General features: G+C 36.6%; 4 protein-coding genes across 5 annotated transcripts in view; 2 read left to right on the top strand and 2 right to left on the bottom strand.

The window, feature by feature from the left end:
* The window catches only part of fer1l6 (fer-1 like family member 6), a 43,139-nt gene extending 40,095 nt beyond the window's left edge, over nucleotides 1–3,044 (top strand). The window contains exon 45 of the mRNA XM_042494152.1: nucleotides 1,710–3,044. Coding sequence (XP_042350086.1) covers nucleotides 1,710–1,890 — 181 coding nt within the window. The 3' untranslated portion in view covers nucleotides 1,891–3,044. The remainder of the gene's footprint in view (nucleotides 1–1,709) is intronic.
* On the bottom strand, nucleotides 1,772–11,066 carry si:ch211-67e16.4. Of its 2 annotated transcripts, XM_042494150.1 has the most exons (11): nucleotides 10,814–11,066; nucleotides 9,144–9,623; nucleotides 8,496–8,645; nucleotides 7,957–8,192; nucleotides 7,424–7,567; nucleotides 7,035–7,122; nucleotides 6,552–6,748; nucleotides 5,920–6,006; nucleotides 5,337–5,415; nucleotides 4,522–4,733; nucleotides 1,772–1,851 (listed from the first exon to the last, which is right to left on the bottom strand). In XM_042494150.1, the coding sequence occupies exons 2-11, from the start codon at nucleotides 9,577–9,579 to the stop codon at nucleotides 1,819–1,821; spliced, it is 1,662 nt and encodes a 553-aa protein (XP_042350084.1). In that variant the 5' UTR covers nucleotides 9,580–9,623; nucleotides 10,814–11,066; the 3' UTR covers nucleotides 1,772–1,818. The 2 variants fall into 2 exon arrangements, with proteins under 2 accessions (XP_042350084.1, XP_042350083.1); XM_042494149.1 differs by lacking the exon at nucleotides 1,772–1,851 and having other exon boundaries at nucleotides 4,454–4,733.
* A 1,841-nt stretch (nucleotides 11,067–12,907) lies between these two features.
* Nucleotides 12,908–13,789, bottom strand: LOC121948643 (olfactory receptor 4K1-like). The gene is given in 3 exon segments (XM_042494044.1): nucleotides 12,908–13,126; nucleotides 13,128–13,567; nucleotides 13,570–13,789. Coding segments are annotated over 3 exon segments (879 nt in total).
* A 1,378-nt stretch (nucleotides 13,790–15,167) lies between these two features.
* On the top strand, nucleotides 15,168–16,101 carry LOC121948642 (olfactory receptor 4P4-like). The gene is given in 2 exon segments (XM_042494043.1): nucleotides 15,168–15,371; nucleotides 15,373–16,101. Coding segments are annotated over 2 exon segments (933 nt in total).
* The last annotated feature ends 78 nt before the right edge of the window (nucleotides 16,102–16,179 follow it).

Here is a 16,179-nt window from a genome sequence, read left to right as displayed (position 1 = left end):
GTTTTTGGCAATTTTTGCAACTTTAATCGCCATGGCGTTGTTTTGGTGGTTATTTTATGCATGTTTCAACAGTTTTCAGCAGTTTTTGGGAGATGTCATATTTTGACATTTTTGCCATACTATAGCCTTGCATTTTGGGTGTTTTTTTTCAACATGCCAGATTTTAGAGTGTTTTTGGCTATTCTTCTTTGAACTTTAATCGCCACGGTGCTATTTTGGGGGTTATTTTATGCATGTTTCAACAGTTTTCAGCAGTTTTTGGGAGATGTCATATTTTGACATTTTTGCCATACTATAGCCTTGCATTTTGAGTGACTTTTTCAGCATGCCAGATTAAAGTGTTTTTGGTGAATTTTGCAACTTTAATCGCCATGGCGTTGTTTTGGGGGCTATTTTATGCACATTTCAACACTTTTCAGCAGTTTTTGGAAGATGTCATATTTTGACATTTTTGCCATACTATAGCCTTGCATTTTGGGTCGTTTTTTCAACATGCCAAATTAGAGTGTTTTTGGTCATTTTTGCAACTTTAATCGCCATGGCGTTGTTTTGGGTGCTATTTTATGCACGTTTCAACAGTTTTCAGTAATTTTTGGGAGATGTCATATTTTGACATTTTTGCCATACTATAGCCTTGCATTTTGGGTCATTTTTTCAACATGCCAAATTAGAGTGTTTTTGGTCATTTTTGCAACTTTAATCGCCATGGCGTTGTTTTGGGGGCTATTTTATGCATGTTTCAACACTTTTCAGCAGTTTTTGGGAGATGTCATATTTTGACATTTTTGCCATACTATAGCCTTGCATTTTTGGTGGTTTTTTTCAACATGCCAGATTTTATTGTTTTTGGCTATTCTTTGAACTTTAATCGCCACGGTGCTATTTTGGGGGCTATTTTACGCATGTTTCAACAGTTTTCAGTGATTTTTGGGAGATGTCATATTTTGACATTTTTGCCATACTATAGCCTTGCATTTTGGGTCGTTTTTTCAACATGCCTGATTAGAGTGATTTTGGCCATTTTTGCAACTTTCAATGCCATGACGTGTCTTTGGGGGCTATTTAATACAGTTTTAAGTAGTTTTTAGCAGGTTTTGGGACATGTCATATTTTGACATTTTTGCCTTACTATAGCCTTGCATTTTTGGTTTTTTTTTCATCATGCCAGATTAGAGTGTATTTGGTCGTTTTTGCAACTTTCAATGCCATGACGTGTTTTTTGGACATTAAATTTTTTGAAATTTTTCAACATAATTTTTTCAACATGCTATATTATGATATTTTTAGACGTTTATTCGACATTCTATACTATGACTTACTTGGGATGGGATGTGGATTTCAGCAGCTTTTTTGACATGTCATTTTCTTATTTTTTGCCATGCAAATATGGCCTTTTCTGCCATTAAAAATGCTATACTTTCATGTGTTTTGCAGTTGGTTTTTAGATGTGATATATTGACAAATTTCGCCATGCTATAGTAAGATGTTTTTGGACGTTTTTCTTTTTTGGATATGCTTTATTATTATTATTTTTTGATTTTTTTTTCCACATTCTATACGTGTCTCAACATGCTATTTTGTGTGGTTTTTCACTGTCTAAAGTGGCATTACAAAGTCAAAAAGAATGCATAGTATGATTTACTCTAAAATAATGTTTAAAATATAGAAAAAACATATAAAAACTATACCTAATTCTCTTTGTTCCCCAGTCGTCCAGATACCTCCTTCTCTTGGTTCGTCAATCCATTCAAGTGTTTCTTCCACTTGGTGTGGCGAAGTTACAAGAAGTACATCATCATCGCTTTGGTCTTGCTCATCTCAGTTCTCTTCCTCTTCCTGCTGTTCTACACGCTGCCAGGAGCCATTTCCCAGAAGATAGTCAGTGGATAAGACACACACACAGAGACTATGTTCACACTGTAGTTGAGAACATCCATCAAAATTGTAAATGACTTGCGATAATGCAACTGCCCCTCCAAGCCCGACAATAGAGGTTATGACTGTGTATGTCATAATAGGCCAGCATGAACTCTTATATATCGACAGCTCATGTTAAAGTGACCAAGAGCATTTTTTACAGCTTTTTACTGTTGCTTCAAATATGTGCCAAAATGTTTGTTTTAAAAAGGAAAAAAAACAAAGTATGTGTTTGTCACTAATTTTTAATGATTTATGTCTTACTTCAGTAGAACAAAGGGGCTTGAAGTTAAAAGCCATTGTCAAGAATGGAGAGACTAACTAGCAAATTCATTTTAGGTCTTCTTGTGGGAATTATTAACAATAACAAAAATCTATAATATCGTAAGCCTACGCCTTTAAAGCATAGGTTTGTATCTTTTAAAGTGTAAATACAATATCCGCATGCCATACGTATGTACGTATGTAGTATGAAGGGATGATCACAGCAGCCAGTAACTCTTTAAATGTACCACAGTGAAGTTTTAAACTCGACTTACAAAAATCTGAACCTATATTTTTAAGCTTATTTACATTTTATCTGTTAAGAAAGAGACAAGCTTTGTTAAATGAAAGTTCATCACAGTGCTTATTTTTGCTGACAATTTTATTAGAAGTGAACACGGTATTAGGCGTCTCATGTTTTATCTGCAAATCAATCTTTTGTATATTCTGGTCAAACTTACATAATGAGCATTTTTTTCTTAGCAGCCTTCACGTTTTGGTATGAAACAACTTTGCAAGTCAATGTAATACTTCTCAGGTAATTTTCCTCGGAACACTTTAATTTAAACTCCACAATAAAGTGCAATAACTACAATCACTGTGTCCAATATTTACAAGACAGCCACATGCACACTAAAAAAACATGATAAATATTCCCTGTTGCAATATATTTTACACCCAGGAAGGGACATAAAGGGGAAAAATTAGGGTTGAAAGAAAACTACTTTTGAGAAATCTTGCAAATTTTTAGGTTAACGTACTATCAAGTCAGTGGAATAGATTTCATTTAAAATTGATCTCAGGTATAAATTCACACGAGTGAAACAACTGGAGAATAGGGCTGGATATCACCACTGATATCCGATTCGATTTAATGCAATATCGATTTGATTAGGGGCATATCAGTTACATTGAGAATTTCTTTGATACTCAAGAAAACTTGGTAGAAAACTTATGCTGTAAATTGCAAAATGATTTTTTTAAATAATAAATTCAGAACAGGATTATACTTAAATATTTGAAATATAAATAAATTCTGTTGCTAAAACATTAATAATAGTAGGGCTAGAGCAGGGGTCGGCAACCTTTACTATCAAAAGAGTCATTTTTGCAAATTCTCCATTTTCCTGAGATGTCTCCTATCTTGGATTTGGAATCTGTAGTTAGCCAAGCTTTTGTGATTCAGGACCAGCCACCCCTTTTAAACATGGCAAAATTTAGTGGAAAAGGCACCAAGGCCACAGAAATGCTAATACATTTTCTTATTCTGCATACAGGCTACATATTTTTGCAACTGGAAAATGTAAGCGTAATTTTAGACATAAAACAATGATAAAATTGGATTAAAAGCTTTAAAAAATAACTGTTTTTCACTTCTATATAATTTTTTGTCAAAGACACAGGAGCCACTGGAGAGGGGCTAAAGAGACGGTTGCCTACCCTTGGGCTAGGTGATACATTTTTATCAGTTAATTCCAATTTGTGGCTCAGGATGATTTTTTTTAAATGGAAAAAGCTCAATTCTCCTCTGCTGCTCCCTTTTGGGCTTCTGTAGTCACAGAGGGCTGTGCTTTTGTTTTAGCTTCTTTGTAATAATTTACTATTAGATGATCTCATGTATTGGTGTTTATCACATACGTTTAGCAGCATTGATTAGAGACTGCTCAGAGAGCAAATTGAAACGGGGTTTATGCTTCCATTGTTGAGGCTATTCTCAAGCACAAGGACATAAATTAAAAGATTTTTTTTCAACTTTCAATATTTTTCCTTCATGTCCCTTCCAAAGCTCTGTAATATTTCAATTAAATCATACAAAGTTTCACCTTAAAATAAATCAACAGTGAACTTAACTTAAAAAGATAACTTTGAAGGTTTTTACATATGTACACAAAAAATAATGTATGTTTCCTGTTCAGAAAAATTAATTTATAAAAATTCTGAATGCTGTGTCTCTATTTGAACGCACTGGATGTTACGTGATGTAAAATGAAGACAAAGACAAAGTGATGCCTATCAGGTGCTCTATTTTTTTTCTTTGTACATATGTGCAGGGATAAGGTGCTTGTAATTTTAACCTGAAGATCTACCATGGTTTGAAACATCTATGCTCAATAAATAAGTGAATTAAGTCATAGCACACAGACTCTGCTGTGAATGGATGTCCAATGTAAAGTCAATCAGATCAAAAGTTTAGATAACTATGTTTGGTTGACCTTTCCTAAACAACAACAACAACAAAGACATTGTTAGAAATCGTACGTTTGTAAACAGCTCTGGTTTATTAGCAGTTTATTGTAAGATATCTGTGTCAGTCAGAGAAATACTCTGCTGCAGGCTGACCTGAGGGTATGAGGAGGAGGAGGATGAAGAGGAGGTGACAGTGTATTGATGTGTAGCCATGCTGGGGCCTCTAAGGAGCAGGGATGAGGAGGAAGAGGAGGGTATGAAGGGGAGAGGGGCAGAGATGCTGTTTGCTGCGGAGGAGTTGTTGAGGAAGCTGTTGGACTGCAGCAGCGCTGAGCTCTGTCTCGGCTGACTGCTGGAGGCGGCGGCTGAAATACAAGATACCAACTGTTATCTCCTTAAACTTTTTAATACGCTTCACTAATTACATCAAAGCTCAAAACTTAACTTCTACAAAATCTGAGACAGTATAATCCGTGTTCAAAACCACACATCACATGGATGATACTGAGATTGTTTTTTTAATTGAGTTTAACATAAAACAAATATATAAATATAAAATAGATAAAGCACTAAAATCCAAAGTGAAGAGCTGTATCCAGCGTACTGATGCATTCTGATATTAAATTCGAGTCACTGGGACACATAATATGAAAGTTATGGGAAAAAATTCCATTGCTTTCTATTAAAATATTAACTAGAAATATAAACTAAACATTGACAATAAGTATGCTTCACGAAACCAATTTAGCATATTTTAAAATATTTTTTATTATTATATATTTACTTAGTCAGAATGAAAGTAAATAAAAAAACACAGTAGGTTGAGAAACAGGGAATCTGCATGTTGCCAAATTTCTCTGCTTTGTAACCTGAATTCAGGTGAGCAAACACGGGCAAGCGACAAGAAAGAACAGTTGACAACAAACAAGTTTAAAAAGCAGAAGTAAGTCAAAGGTGTTTTATCTTACCACAAGTCGCTGTGAGTTGGTGATGCTGACTGCTGATGGGAAAACCAGTTTGAGAAAGACCTGCAGCGCCACCTAGCGCCTGAAAACAAAAAAAGACAAAAATGACTTGTCTTATTGGAGGGAAGGTTCCTTCTATGTAAATGATACTTGTGGGTAATATTGAGGTCAGTAGGTAGCAGCTTACTCATTAATTATTCAAGACTTAAGCATGTAGCCGATACGGTGCAATTAGGTGATGAATTGACCATGAAATCTTAAGTAGGACCTGCTGCTGTCGTGTTAGTGACGGTATCACTTGCTAGCTTGAGTGTGGTCGCTTGAGTGCAGCACTCAAGTTAAGTTGTGTGGGTCCAAAGTAACATCTTTGACACAAACTGAACTAAAATTAATCAAAATTCAAAATCAGACAAAACACAGGCTCGCTGACAAAAGGGATTCTAACGGAAGTCAACCTGAATGAGTCGGTTTGAGACGTGGAAATGTCAATTGCCGAAAGAGAAATGCTTTCCAAATAGGACACATCTTCCTCGTCATTTTGTCATTTGCTCATTTCAGTGATTAAAAAATAAAAGACATGACTGACCTGAGCCTGATTGATACAGGCCTGGAGTTTCCTTTTTGCCCTCCATCTGGCCACCCTCAGCCTGGTTTTCTCTCTGCGCTCTCGCACCTTTAACACAACAATATCATCACATTTCACATCAATGGGCAAGTTCACCTCATGATGAAAAATACATATTTTATCTCTTTGGATAAACATCTATGTGGCATATACACATTTATTGTGCTATTTTCTTTTTTGGGCCGAAGAACTACGGTTTAATGCATTTTAATTTAGAGGGTTAATTTGCACAAAATGTTATGAAATATACACAAACATATAAAGTACTGATAAATATACAAATGCAGCATGAATATAATTAGTGCATGCACTAGAAAATATGTTTTTGAGGTCACAGTTACCCTGACCTTTGACTATCACGATCTAATCATTTCATCTTTGAGTCGAAGTGGACATTTGTGCTAAATTCCCTCGAGGCATTCTTGACAAATCATGTTTACAAGAGTGAGACAGACAGACAGCCCAAAAAAACAATGCCTCTAACCACAGCTATTGCTGGTGCTGAGGCATAAAAATCTCCCCGAAACACTATAATCTTTAAACACAATTTATGTCGCAAAAAGAGTCTGTCATGAACACTAAGGTTTACTGACCAGATCTGCCAGCAGCGGCTGCGGTAATGTCTTCTCCAGCTCTCTGCGTCTGGTGATGCTTCGCCTGCGGAGCTCGTTCCTGCGCAGTTTGTATTCTTCGTAAAGGCTGAGGTCTTTAGTCCAGGGCCGCACCGCCTGGCGAGGTGGGATGCCGGACGGCAAAGCCACCATGGAGGCCACTGGCTGAGGCACTGGATCTGAGACACATACATAAATAGGTTTGTAAAGAGCTAGATCAATATATCAGGTTGCTGATTTATATAATTAATGCTGGCCTCCAGTTGTTATAGCAGCAGATCAACACTGCTTCTTGGTCTTTACAGCCAGTCTTTACAGCCAATACTGAAAATGCACGAAAATGTACTCAGCTTTAAAAAAACTAGACAAGCTGTATAAACTCAGAAGCATGACATCAGTCCACACACGCACACACACGCGCGCGCGCACACACACACACACACACACACACACAGATCCACTCACAGGTGCTCGGTCCGGGTGAGCTGGAGGTTGAAGTGTGATTTCTCTGGCTTGCAGGAGTTCCCGACCACTGTGTCGCCGACCTTTGAGCCTGAAGAACGAAACAAAAGCATTCATTCTCTGTTCAGATTCTTCTGAACTGTCTGTGATATTAAGTACAATCCCAGAGTCATCTTGTGATTGTGAGGTGTCATAATTCCCTTAGTTTGGTTTCTAACCTAAATCAGAACTCCACTCCCATGAGTGCAGAAATATCATTGGCAGATTTGTCAAACTGTGCAGCGACACTGTTAAAAACTAAATTCTCTCCTCAACAACTTTTGAAAGAAAACTCAAAAGAACTTAAGTGTTGACTCGTTATTGTCAGATCTGATATTCAGCTCAAGCCTCACCTCTGATTCTGGAAGATGATCCTGCGGCACTTGGCAGTCCAGCATGAGGCTAGCAATCATTTCCTGCTCTTCCTCCGGCTCCTCCTTGATACAGATCACCTCCTCCTCCTCCTCTTGTTGCTGCTCCTCAACCTCCTGCTTCACCTACATTACAACAGGAGACAACCAGGGCTTTAGGACTGATAAGAAATCAAAGTCCACTAGTTTACCTCTAAAGATGCAACTCCACTAGTAGTTAGGGACACTAAATGTGGACCAGTGTCTTTTGTCATTTGGGGTGTTACAGGAAAAAAAAAATCACAGTTTGAATAATCTCCTCAGTTTTGGGATCATGGTTCAGTTCTCCTAATAGCAGGTAAAATACAAAAATGCACTTTTGTGCATTTGTGGAATGTTTTTTCAACTGTTTTCTCCTACTAACACAGTACATATTTAGTAAAGTTTCTTTTTGTCTTCATTTATAAGAGGACAGAGGTCAAAGCACAGAGCAGGTAGGGCCACTTCAGTGGGGTGTGCATGTGCATTAGCGTCACCTGTGGAGCAGAGGAGGGCAGCGTGGAGCTATCAGCCTGGGTGGAGCCATCAGGGGACATAGAGCTGGCAGCTGACTGCTGCCCTGGATCCAGAGTCAGTGCCAGCTCAACAGGAGGGACCATGGCAGCGTCCACGCTTTCTGTATGAGGCTGCAGAGTGATGGTCCACTCACAGTCGTCATCCTGATCGTCATCCTTGCTCTGAGCTGTGTCTTGCTCTGCGGGACAGAACAAAACTGCACAGACAGACATCTGATCAAGGACAGGCTATGACAGAAATTATATTTTACAAATGCATGCACATCTGACTTTTCATTCAGCGTATAGCCTGAAATATACTGGACTTAGAAGGCCAGATCAAAAACTCCAATAATAATAATATCAGCTGTGATCACTTTTTACATTTTTACATTAACAGTTATCTTTGATATTTTTTTGTCATCAATATTTTTTATTGATTTTCTTTTAATCAGACACTCTGACACAGCAGTACACACACACATTCACTCATCCCACTCCTCAACCCCGCAGCTGTGTACCTGTGCTGCTATCCAGAGAGTCTGTTGGTGTGCTCACAGGAAGTGAGACAGGCAGCATCAAGTCAGATGGGTCGGAGGTGGCAACTTCCACATCTGAATTACAGCATACTCTTACTGCACGCCTGCTCGTGCTGTGTGGAGAGGTACATTCTGGGAGAACAAACAGTATAGTTTAGTTTATTTGTACACAATTAAAAACTGAATAAAATCTAGTTGAATTTAAAAAAATAAATAAAAAATAAAAAGTGTTGGGAGAGGTCAAGAAGCAAATGGACCCTCACAATAAACTTGAAAAAAACAATTACAAAAGTGAAGAAAACAAAAACAATAAAAAAAAAATTTAAATCCCTAAATTTTACAGTAAAATACAGAGAGTAAAAAGTAACCAGTGAGTCAACACTAACCCAACAGAAATCAAGATTTATGGAACACAATACAGAGTGTAGTAAAAAACACTGAATTAAATGTATGATAATTTCCTTTCAATTCTTTTTTAAAGATGGTGAGCTCATGATAAGGTGTACTTCACAGTCCATATCTGCGCATCCCAATATCCAAGGGGATATTGACCAGAAGGGAGTCATTCGAGTCTCGGGACTCATTTGAGTGCAGAGCCAGATAGAAGTAATTCATTTGTGTGGTCATTACCTTGGTTTCTTGTTGTCAGTGATCCGTCAGAGGTCCTGCTTTGAGTCAAGCATGATGGAGAGGTCTCTGTGGAGGAGACTCCTGCACTAGCTCTCTGTGCTTGAAGGAAGGAGGACGGGTGGATGCGGACCAGAGCCGAGGAGGCTCTCTGCTGCAGCTCCTCCTCCACTCCTTGCCTGTAGTACTTCAGCTTCAGCTCGGTGTAGCGCAACTTGGCTCGAATGTTGTCATTTTCCTTCTCTTTTTGGGCCTTTTCCCTCTGCAACAACGCAACATCTCTTTTCATCAGAGCAACTTGGGTTTTCAGCTCCTCAAATTTCACTCCGACCACTTTGAGCATCTCAGCCAGCACAGTTTCCACCGCTCCATTCACTGCTCTCTCAACCACAGCGCCCATCTGGCCCCGAATCAGTGACACAGCAATGCTGACATCCATTATGAAGAGACCTCAGAGCAGCTGGAGTTTCTTCAAAGTTTTACCTGCATGCACAATTACATCACAGTTTAGGAGTGCAGTTTAAGTTTAGATTTTTGTTTCAGGTGAGACAAATGCAACTTAAATGACATGCGTTTTGGCATTTCCACTGAGAACAAAAGTGTGCAAAGCAGATCTTCAAAATAAACAAAGAACATGATACAACTTTGTGCCACATTGAGTGTGCGGTAGTGAATAATTAAATAAAATGTTGTCCATGTCTGAGCAAATAAAACATCATGCAACACAACACAACATGCATCACAGCCTAAGTACTTTACTGTTAAGAAATTCGACCTTATGGGAAAATAATGATGGTTAAAGCTAAATTATATATAACAATAAACATTTACTAAAAAAACACACAGTCATATTATGCTCATTTCTAGAGCTGGGATGAAATAATCAATTCATACAAGTCAAATCGGTGGAAACATCATGCATCAACCCATTGTGACATGGAAGAAAAGATAAGGAGATATACGGAGTTGTAAAAGCTGATACACGAGGAAGTGAAACACAAAATTGGTGATGAAGTTACTCTAAATAAACGCAGGTAGGTTTAACATCAGATAAATAGTACAGATTATTTTGGGACAACCAACTTTAAGCTCAACACTCATATTAAATCAAATTAGGAAACTTCGGCAGATGCATTTCATTTTACAACAGTTAGCATTTGTTTATGATAACATTAATACTTTGAAACCAGACCAATTCAGTTTTACCACTTTCTTGCAATGTGTGGGACATTTTGGTTATGTATAAGAAAATAATCAAACCAACCGTCTCAGGTTTTAAAGGGTCAAAAAGCGTTTGAACGCAGCACTTAACTGATATTGACCCGGGATTTAAAAACAGTGGTGCAGACGCAGTTTACAAACAAATGACGTTATAGCAAATTGCTATTTCTTTACTAGTCATCGACATGTAGGTAAACACTATAATTAAATCAAATTAGGAGCCCCTAACGTCCAGTTTATTAACTTTAACAGACATAATTCAGACCCTTGAGAGCAGTTAGCATTTGTTTGCTACTATTACAAACAGCGGTGCAGACGCATTGAGTTCAGTTGGAGAGCTAAGGTTGTCGTAGCAAGTTTATTTCTACCCATAGTTTCTTTACCGGTCAAACTGTGTCGAGCGACGCCTATTAAAGTCGAAAGAAGGATTAAAAAGAAAACATTTTACTCACCGTTTGTGTTTCACGTTTGTGTTAGCCAGTTAGCTGATGGCTAACTAAGCTAACGCGAAAACTCCGCGTTAGGAACGTTAGCTAACTAGGCATTTTCGTAACGTTAGCTGACGTTAGCTCTTCTAAAAACTCTTCAGTGTTATGTTTTCTTTCACAAAGAGTCGCGTTTCACTCTCAAAATCGTTTCTTTACACATGAATGTGTGAATGAGTCAGAGCAGTGCTGTTGCTCTGCTTACACTGCGTCGCGCTACACCGGAAGTGTTTCCGGTGATTCGAACATCCGCGAACCAATCGGTGTGGAGCTAAGAACTGACAGGAAGTGTGCCTACGCCGAGTGCGCATGCGTCAAAGAGTGGACCTTATTTCACCAGTAGGGGAGACTATGCATATATGGACTACACCAACCAATTTTTAAAAATAAATTTAACTTAGATCCTGGTGTATTTGTACATGGTACTATTTGTATTGTATTTTTTAATTGTATTCATTTATTTATTGTCTTAACCCTCCCTGTACAGGGAAGTTGGAATTCAAACAGAAAAAAACTTACAGTACTATGACATATAGCAGGCAGAATTTTAAATATGAAATCCAGACTCAAAACTCATCTGTTCAAGATTGCATACTCTCTGTAATTGCATTGTTCCATTTTATACTGTGTGTAGCTTTTATCTGTTGTTTTCATTATCGTATATTCATTTGTTTTATCTTTGTAAAGTGTCCTTGAGTGTCCAGAAAGGTGCTTATATATACATTGTATTATTATTAATATTATTGTTATTATTAAATGGGATAAAAATATTTTTTTTCTGTAATTTCAACAGTATGATAACGTTATCTAAAATTTAAACATGTACTGTAACTACTGTCATTATCTATTTTTAGTTATCAGCAATCGTCATATAGAGTTTGTTATTCTGATGCCAGATGACATGCCTGCTGACAAAATTTGTCATTTAAGAAAAAGAAATGTCATCAACACTGTATAACAAGTAAGATACATGAAATGATATGATGACGATAGAAGATTAGAGATAAATCTGAACATTTAAGTCCCCCTTCATTCAAAAATGTGTTTTATTTATTGTAACTTGATGTTTGACCGTCACTGTAAAGCATGGTGAATGTGCAGTTTGTTTTCAATTTCACCTGCTGATGGTGGAAACTCTTTCTTTGTTATCTATATTTAAGGCATGCACCTAAAATCCTGATTTGTCAAAATCTCAGCTAGTTAAAGACAAATGGGATCCAATATGCAACTTCTAGATTTGTGATGCGCAAACTTGAAACCTCCAGTTTTTGCATAGAAAAATATTCACATATTCATAGATTCTGGATTATGTAATAATGGAGAATGAGTAGATGCCATTTTGATTATTTAAATTCAATTCATTTTTGTGCAAAAACCAAATCATATCCCAAATTATTATTTTAAGAATTCTGAGCATTTGTAATGATCTTCAAACTGGATGAGATTTTTCACTACAAATCGCATGTGACATATCTAAATATGGTAAATAAACAAAATCTATATATATAAATATTATTATATGTTGTCATCATTAATCTGTGGTGATCAAATAATAAATATAATGAACTTTATTTCTAGCACAATTCATGAGTAAAATGCAGCACAAGGTGCTTTACATAAACAGATAATAATAAAATTTATGATTAAAAATAAAAACAAGAAATATAAAGTAGAATTAAAGCAGCACTATAAGACCAGATAATATATCATCACCGAATGATAAAGTTGCAATGCCTTCATTTTTTTAATTTAAAAATAAAAGAATGTCTATTTTTTTATTTGTCTTTAAACAGATGTCAGATCTTTTAGTACAAAATGCATGTGACAAATCTTAATATGTTAAACAGCATTTACATGATATATACTATGTATATGTTGCCATTACTAATGAACTGTGGGAATCAACTAATAAAAATGATCTTTATTTATATAGCACAGTTCGTGTGTAAAATACAGTACACAGGGTTTTGCATTAGTGGATAACCACATTTATGAAAAAAAGAACACAATTTGATTTAAAACAACATTATAAGGAAAGAAAAAATATACCTTTAACATTGTTTAATGTTTTAATTTAAAAAAGAACTTAAAAGCATGCCTAATCTTTGATAACTTAAGACCATATATCATTGGATTTAAAAGAGGTTGAATTATTAGTCCATACAATGAGAAAATAACATGCAGTTCATAAGGAACAAATGTCATGTCAAATCTTTGACTGATCAGGTTATAAAAACAGGCAAAGACAAAGCTCATGAGTGAAACAAAATGTGGAGTGCAAGGTATCAAACGCTTTCATTCTGGTCTCTTTGGAAGCTTTTAAGCACACAGCAATAATTCTAACATATGTGTATGAAATGAAACTGAGAGGAAAAGTGACGGTGAAAAGAAGGCCAAAAAAAACAACATCGTAAATATATGACAACGTTCTGTTTGGTGAACAAGAAAGTTCAACCACAAGATTGTTATCACAAGAAACTTTGTTGATAACAGCCCCACAAAACTTTGAATGAACAGTAAAAGACAACAAAACTCCAACTTCTATGAACGAAACCATCCAAATGACAAGTATGACAATTTTTACTTTTCTATTGGTTATCATGATATTGTAATGTAAAGGCTTACAAATACATACGTATCTGTCATATGCCATTACTGTCAGAGTTCCAAATTCAGCAGCCACGTATGTATGCATGCTGAATATCTGAATGAAGCAGTAAAAGACGTGCAGCCGTATATTTCATTAACAAACAGACTGCACAGGAATAAATACATGGGCTCATGCAGATTTCTGTCCACATAAATAATGACAATAAGAACAATGTTGGCAAAAATGACTGATATGTATAAAAGCATTGCCAGGAGGAAATATAGGTGCTTAAAGTTCCCCATGTTACCGTACATAGCCAGCACAAATGACACAATCTCTGTTGAGTTTCCCATGATCCCAGTAATAAACACACACACACACACACACACACACACACACACACACACACACACACAATGTATTCTCTCTTCTCTCTTCTCTCTTTGACCGTACATTTACAAAAATGAATTTAAATCCATGCGTTTCAAAAGAATAAAAGAGAGAAGATTACTGAGAAAATAGCAGTTGTGTTACAACACACTATTTAAAATACTTGGACATTACAATACAATTCATAAATGCAATGTAAAAACCTTTAAAAGTTTTGATAAATGTGCTTGTTTTTTTCCTTCCCTCCCTACTGAGACAAACAAAGGCAGCTGCTGAACTTTATACTAACTTTTCAGCAGGTAATCACATGACAAGCACGCCAAGAGCTTCAGTGTATACATGTAGTGATTAGTCTATACATATTACATTACTTTGTTTAGTAAGAAAAAAACACTTGGTTATAGTTAGAAGATCCTGTTTTGGCTAAAAAACACTTTTGAGGACACAATGCCAGCAGGTAATGTCGTGGTAAAACTGCTTTACATGGCACCGTCCCTGCAGAAAACACAGCAATGTGTTAGGAAAGAAAACACTTGCTTTTGATGGCATGATCCTGATGCAAAATGCAGCATTATACTAGCAAAAAAACAACTGCTTTTCATGGCATGATCCCAGTTTTTGTGGTGCTATACCCCTGCAGGAGGCATAGCAATGTGTCAGTACAAAATAGACATTTGGTGGCATGATCCTGGCAGGAAATGCAGCTGTGTGTTGAAAAAACAACCGCTGTATACGGCAATATTTCTGCAGGAAAAGCAGACATATGCTGTAAAAACAAAAACCCAAAAAAACAACAACAAAAAAAAAACACTTTTTGTGGCACAATCTCGCCCCAAAAACGTAACAATGTCTCAATCAAGAACATCTTTTCTTGGCACAGTCGCCAATGGAAACACATCAATGGGTTGCTGGAAACAGCCATGATGCTGAAAACAGCAATGCGCCAGGAATAAAACAAACACTTTTTGTGGCCATTTCTCAGCAGTAAAATGCAGTAATGTGTCAGTAAAAAACAAAAAAAAAACGCTTTTTGTCTCAGTGAAAGATACCCGCTGTTTGTAACACTGTCCCTGGTGGAAACACGGCGATGGGTCACAGAAAAAAAACCCATGTTTGGTGGCTAATATGCCGCTGGAAACTTAGTGATGTGTCATTAAAACAACAATTGCTTTTGGTGGCACGATCCCAGCAGGAAATGATGTGATGTGTTGGCAAAAAACAATCACTTTATGTGGTATGATCCCGGGTGGAAAATGTAAAGGTATCTCTGTGGTTTGTGTGTGTGTGTGTGTGTGTGTGTGTGTGTGTGTGTGTGTGTGTTTGTGTGTTATTACTGGGATCATGGGAAACTCAACAGAGATTGTGTCATTTGTGCTGGCTATGTACGGTAACATGGGAAACTTTAAGCACCTTTATTTCCTCCTGGCAATGCTTCTATACATATCAGTCATTTTTGCCAACTTTGTTCTTATTGTCATTATTTATGTGGACAGAAATCTGCATGAGCCCATGTATTTATTCCTGTGCAGTCTGTTTATTAATGAAAATATACGGCTGCACGTCTTTGCTGCCCTGCTTGATGGTACACATTCTGTCAGAGACTCATGAAATTGCTTTCTTTTACTGCTTCATTCAGATATTCAGCATGCATACATATGTGGCTGCTGAATTTGGAACTCTGACAGTAATGGCATATGACAGATACGTATGTATTTGTAAGCCTTTACATTACAATATCATGATAACCAATAGAAAAGTAAAAATTGTCATACTTGTCATTTGGATGGTTTCGTTCATAGAAGTTGGAGTTTTGTTGTCTTTTACTATTCATTCAAAGTTTTGTGGGGCTGTTATCAACAAAGTTTCTTGTGATAACAATCTTGTGGTTGAACTTTCTTGTTCACCAAACAGAACGTTGTCATATATTTACGATGTTGTTTTTGGCCTTCTTTTCACCGTCACTTTTCCTCTCAGTTTCATTTCATACACATATGTTAGAATTATTGCTGTGTGCTTAAAAGCTTCCAAAGAGACCAGAATGAAAGCGTTTGATACCTGCACTCCACATTTTGTTTCACTCATGAGCTTTGTCTTTGCCTGTTTTTATAACCTGATCAGTCAAAGATTTGACATGACATTTGTTCCTTATGAACTGCATGTTATTTTCTCATCGTGTTTACTGATAATTCAACCTCTTTTAAATCCAATGATATATGGTCTTAAGTTATCAAAGATTAGGCATGCTTTTAAGCTTTTTTTAAAATTAAAACATTAAGGACATTAAGGGGGTATTTTTTCTTTCCTTATAATGCTGTTTTAAATCAAATTGTGTTCTTTTTTTCATAAATGTGAT

The sequence above is a fragment of the Plectropomus leopardus genome, chromosome 10 (genome assembly GCF_008729295.1).
Source record: "Plectropomus leopardus isolate mb chromosome 10, YSFRI_Pleo_2.0, whole genome shotgun sequence".
NCBI classification, from domain to species: domain Eukaryota; kingdom Metazoa; phylum Chordata; class Actinopteri; order Perciformes; family Serranidae; genus Plectropomus; species Plectropomus leopardus.
Note: the sequence above shows the minus strand (reverse complement) of the source record. Positions and strands in the feature narration are given on the sequence as shown.

What these genes read in the sequence shown, in the direction of transcription:
- si:ch211-67e16.4 (XM_042494149.1), bottom strand. Translation starts at nt 9,579, where the DNA reads ATGGATGTCAGCATTGCTGTGTCACTGATTCGGGGCCAGATGGGCGCT. An exon ending in ACTGACAACAAGAAACCAAG is followed by an intron (nt 8,646 to 9,143) that starts GTAATGACCACA and finishes TTGTTCTCCCAG; the next exon opens with AATGTACCTCTCCACACAGC. An exon ending in TGCCCTCCTCTGCTCCACAG is followed by an intron (nt 7,568 to 7,956) that starts GTGACGCTAATG and finishes GTTGTAATGTAG; the next exon opens with GTGAAGCAGGAGGTTGAGGA.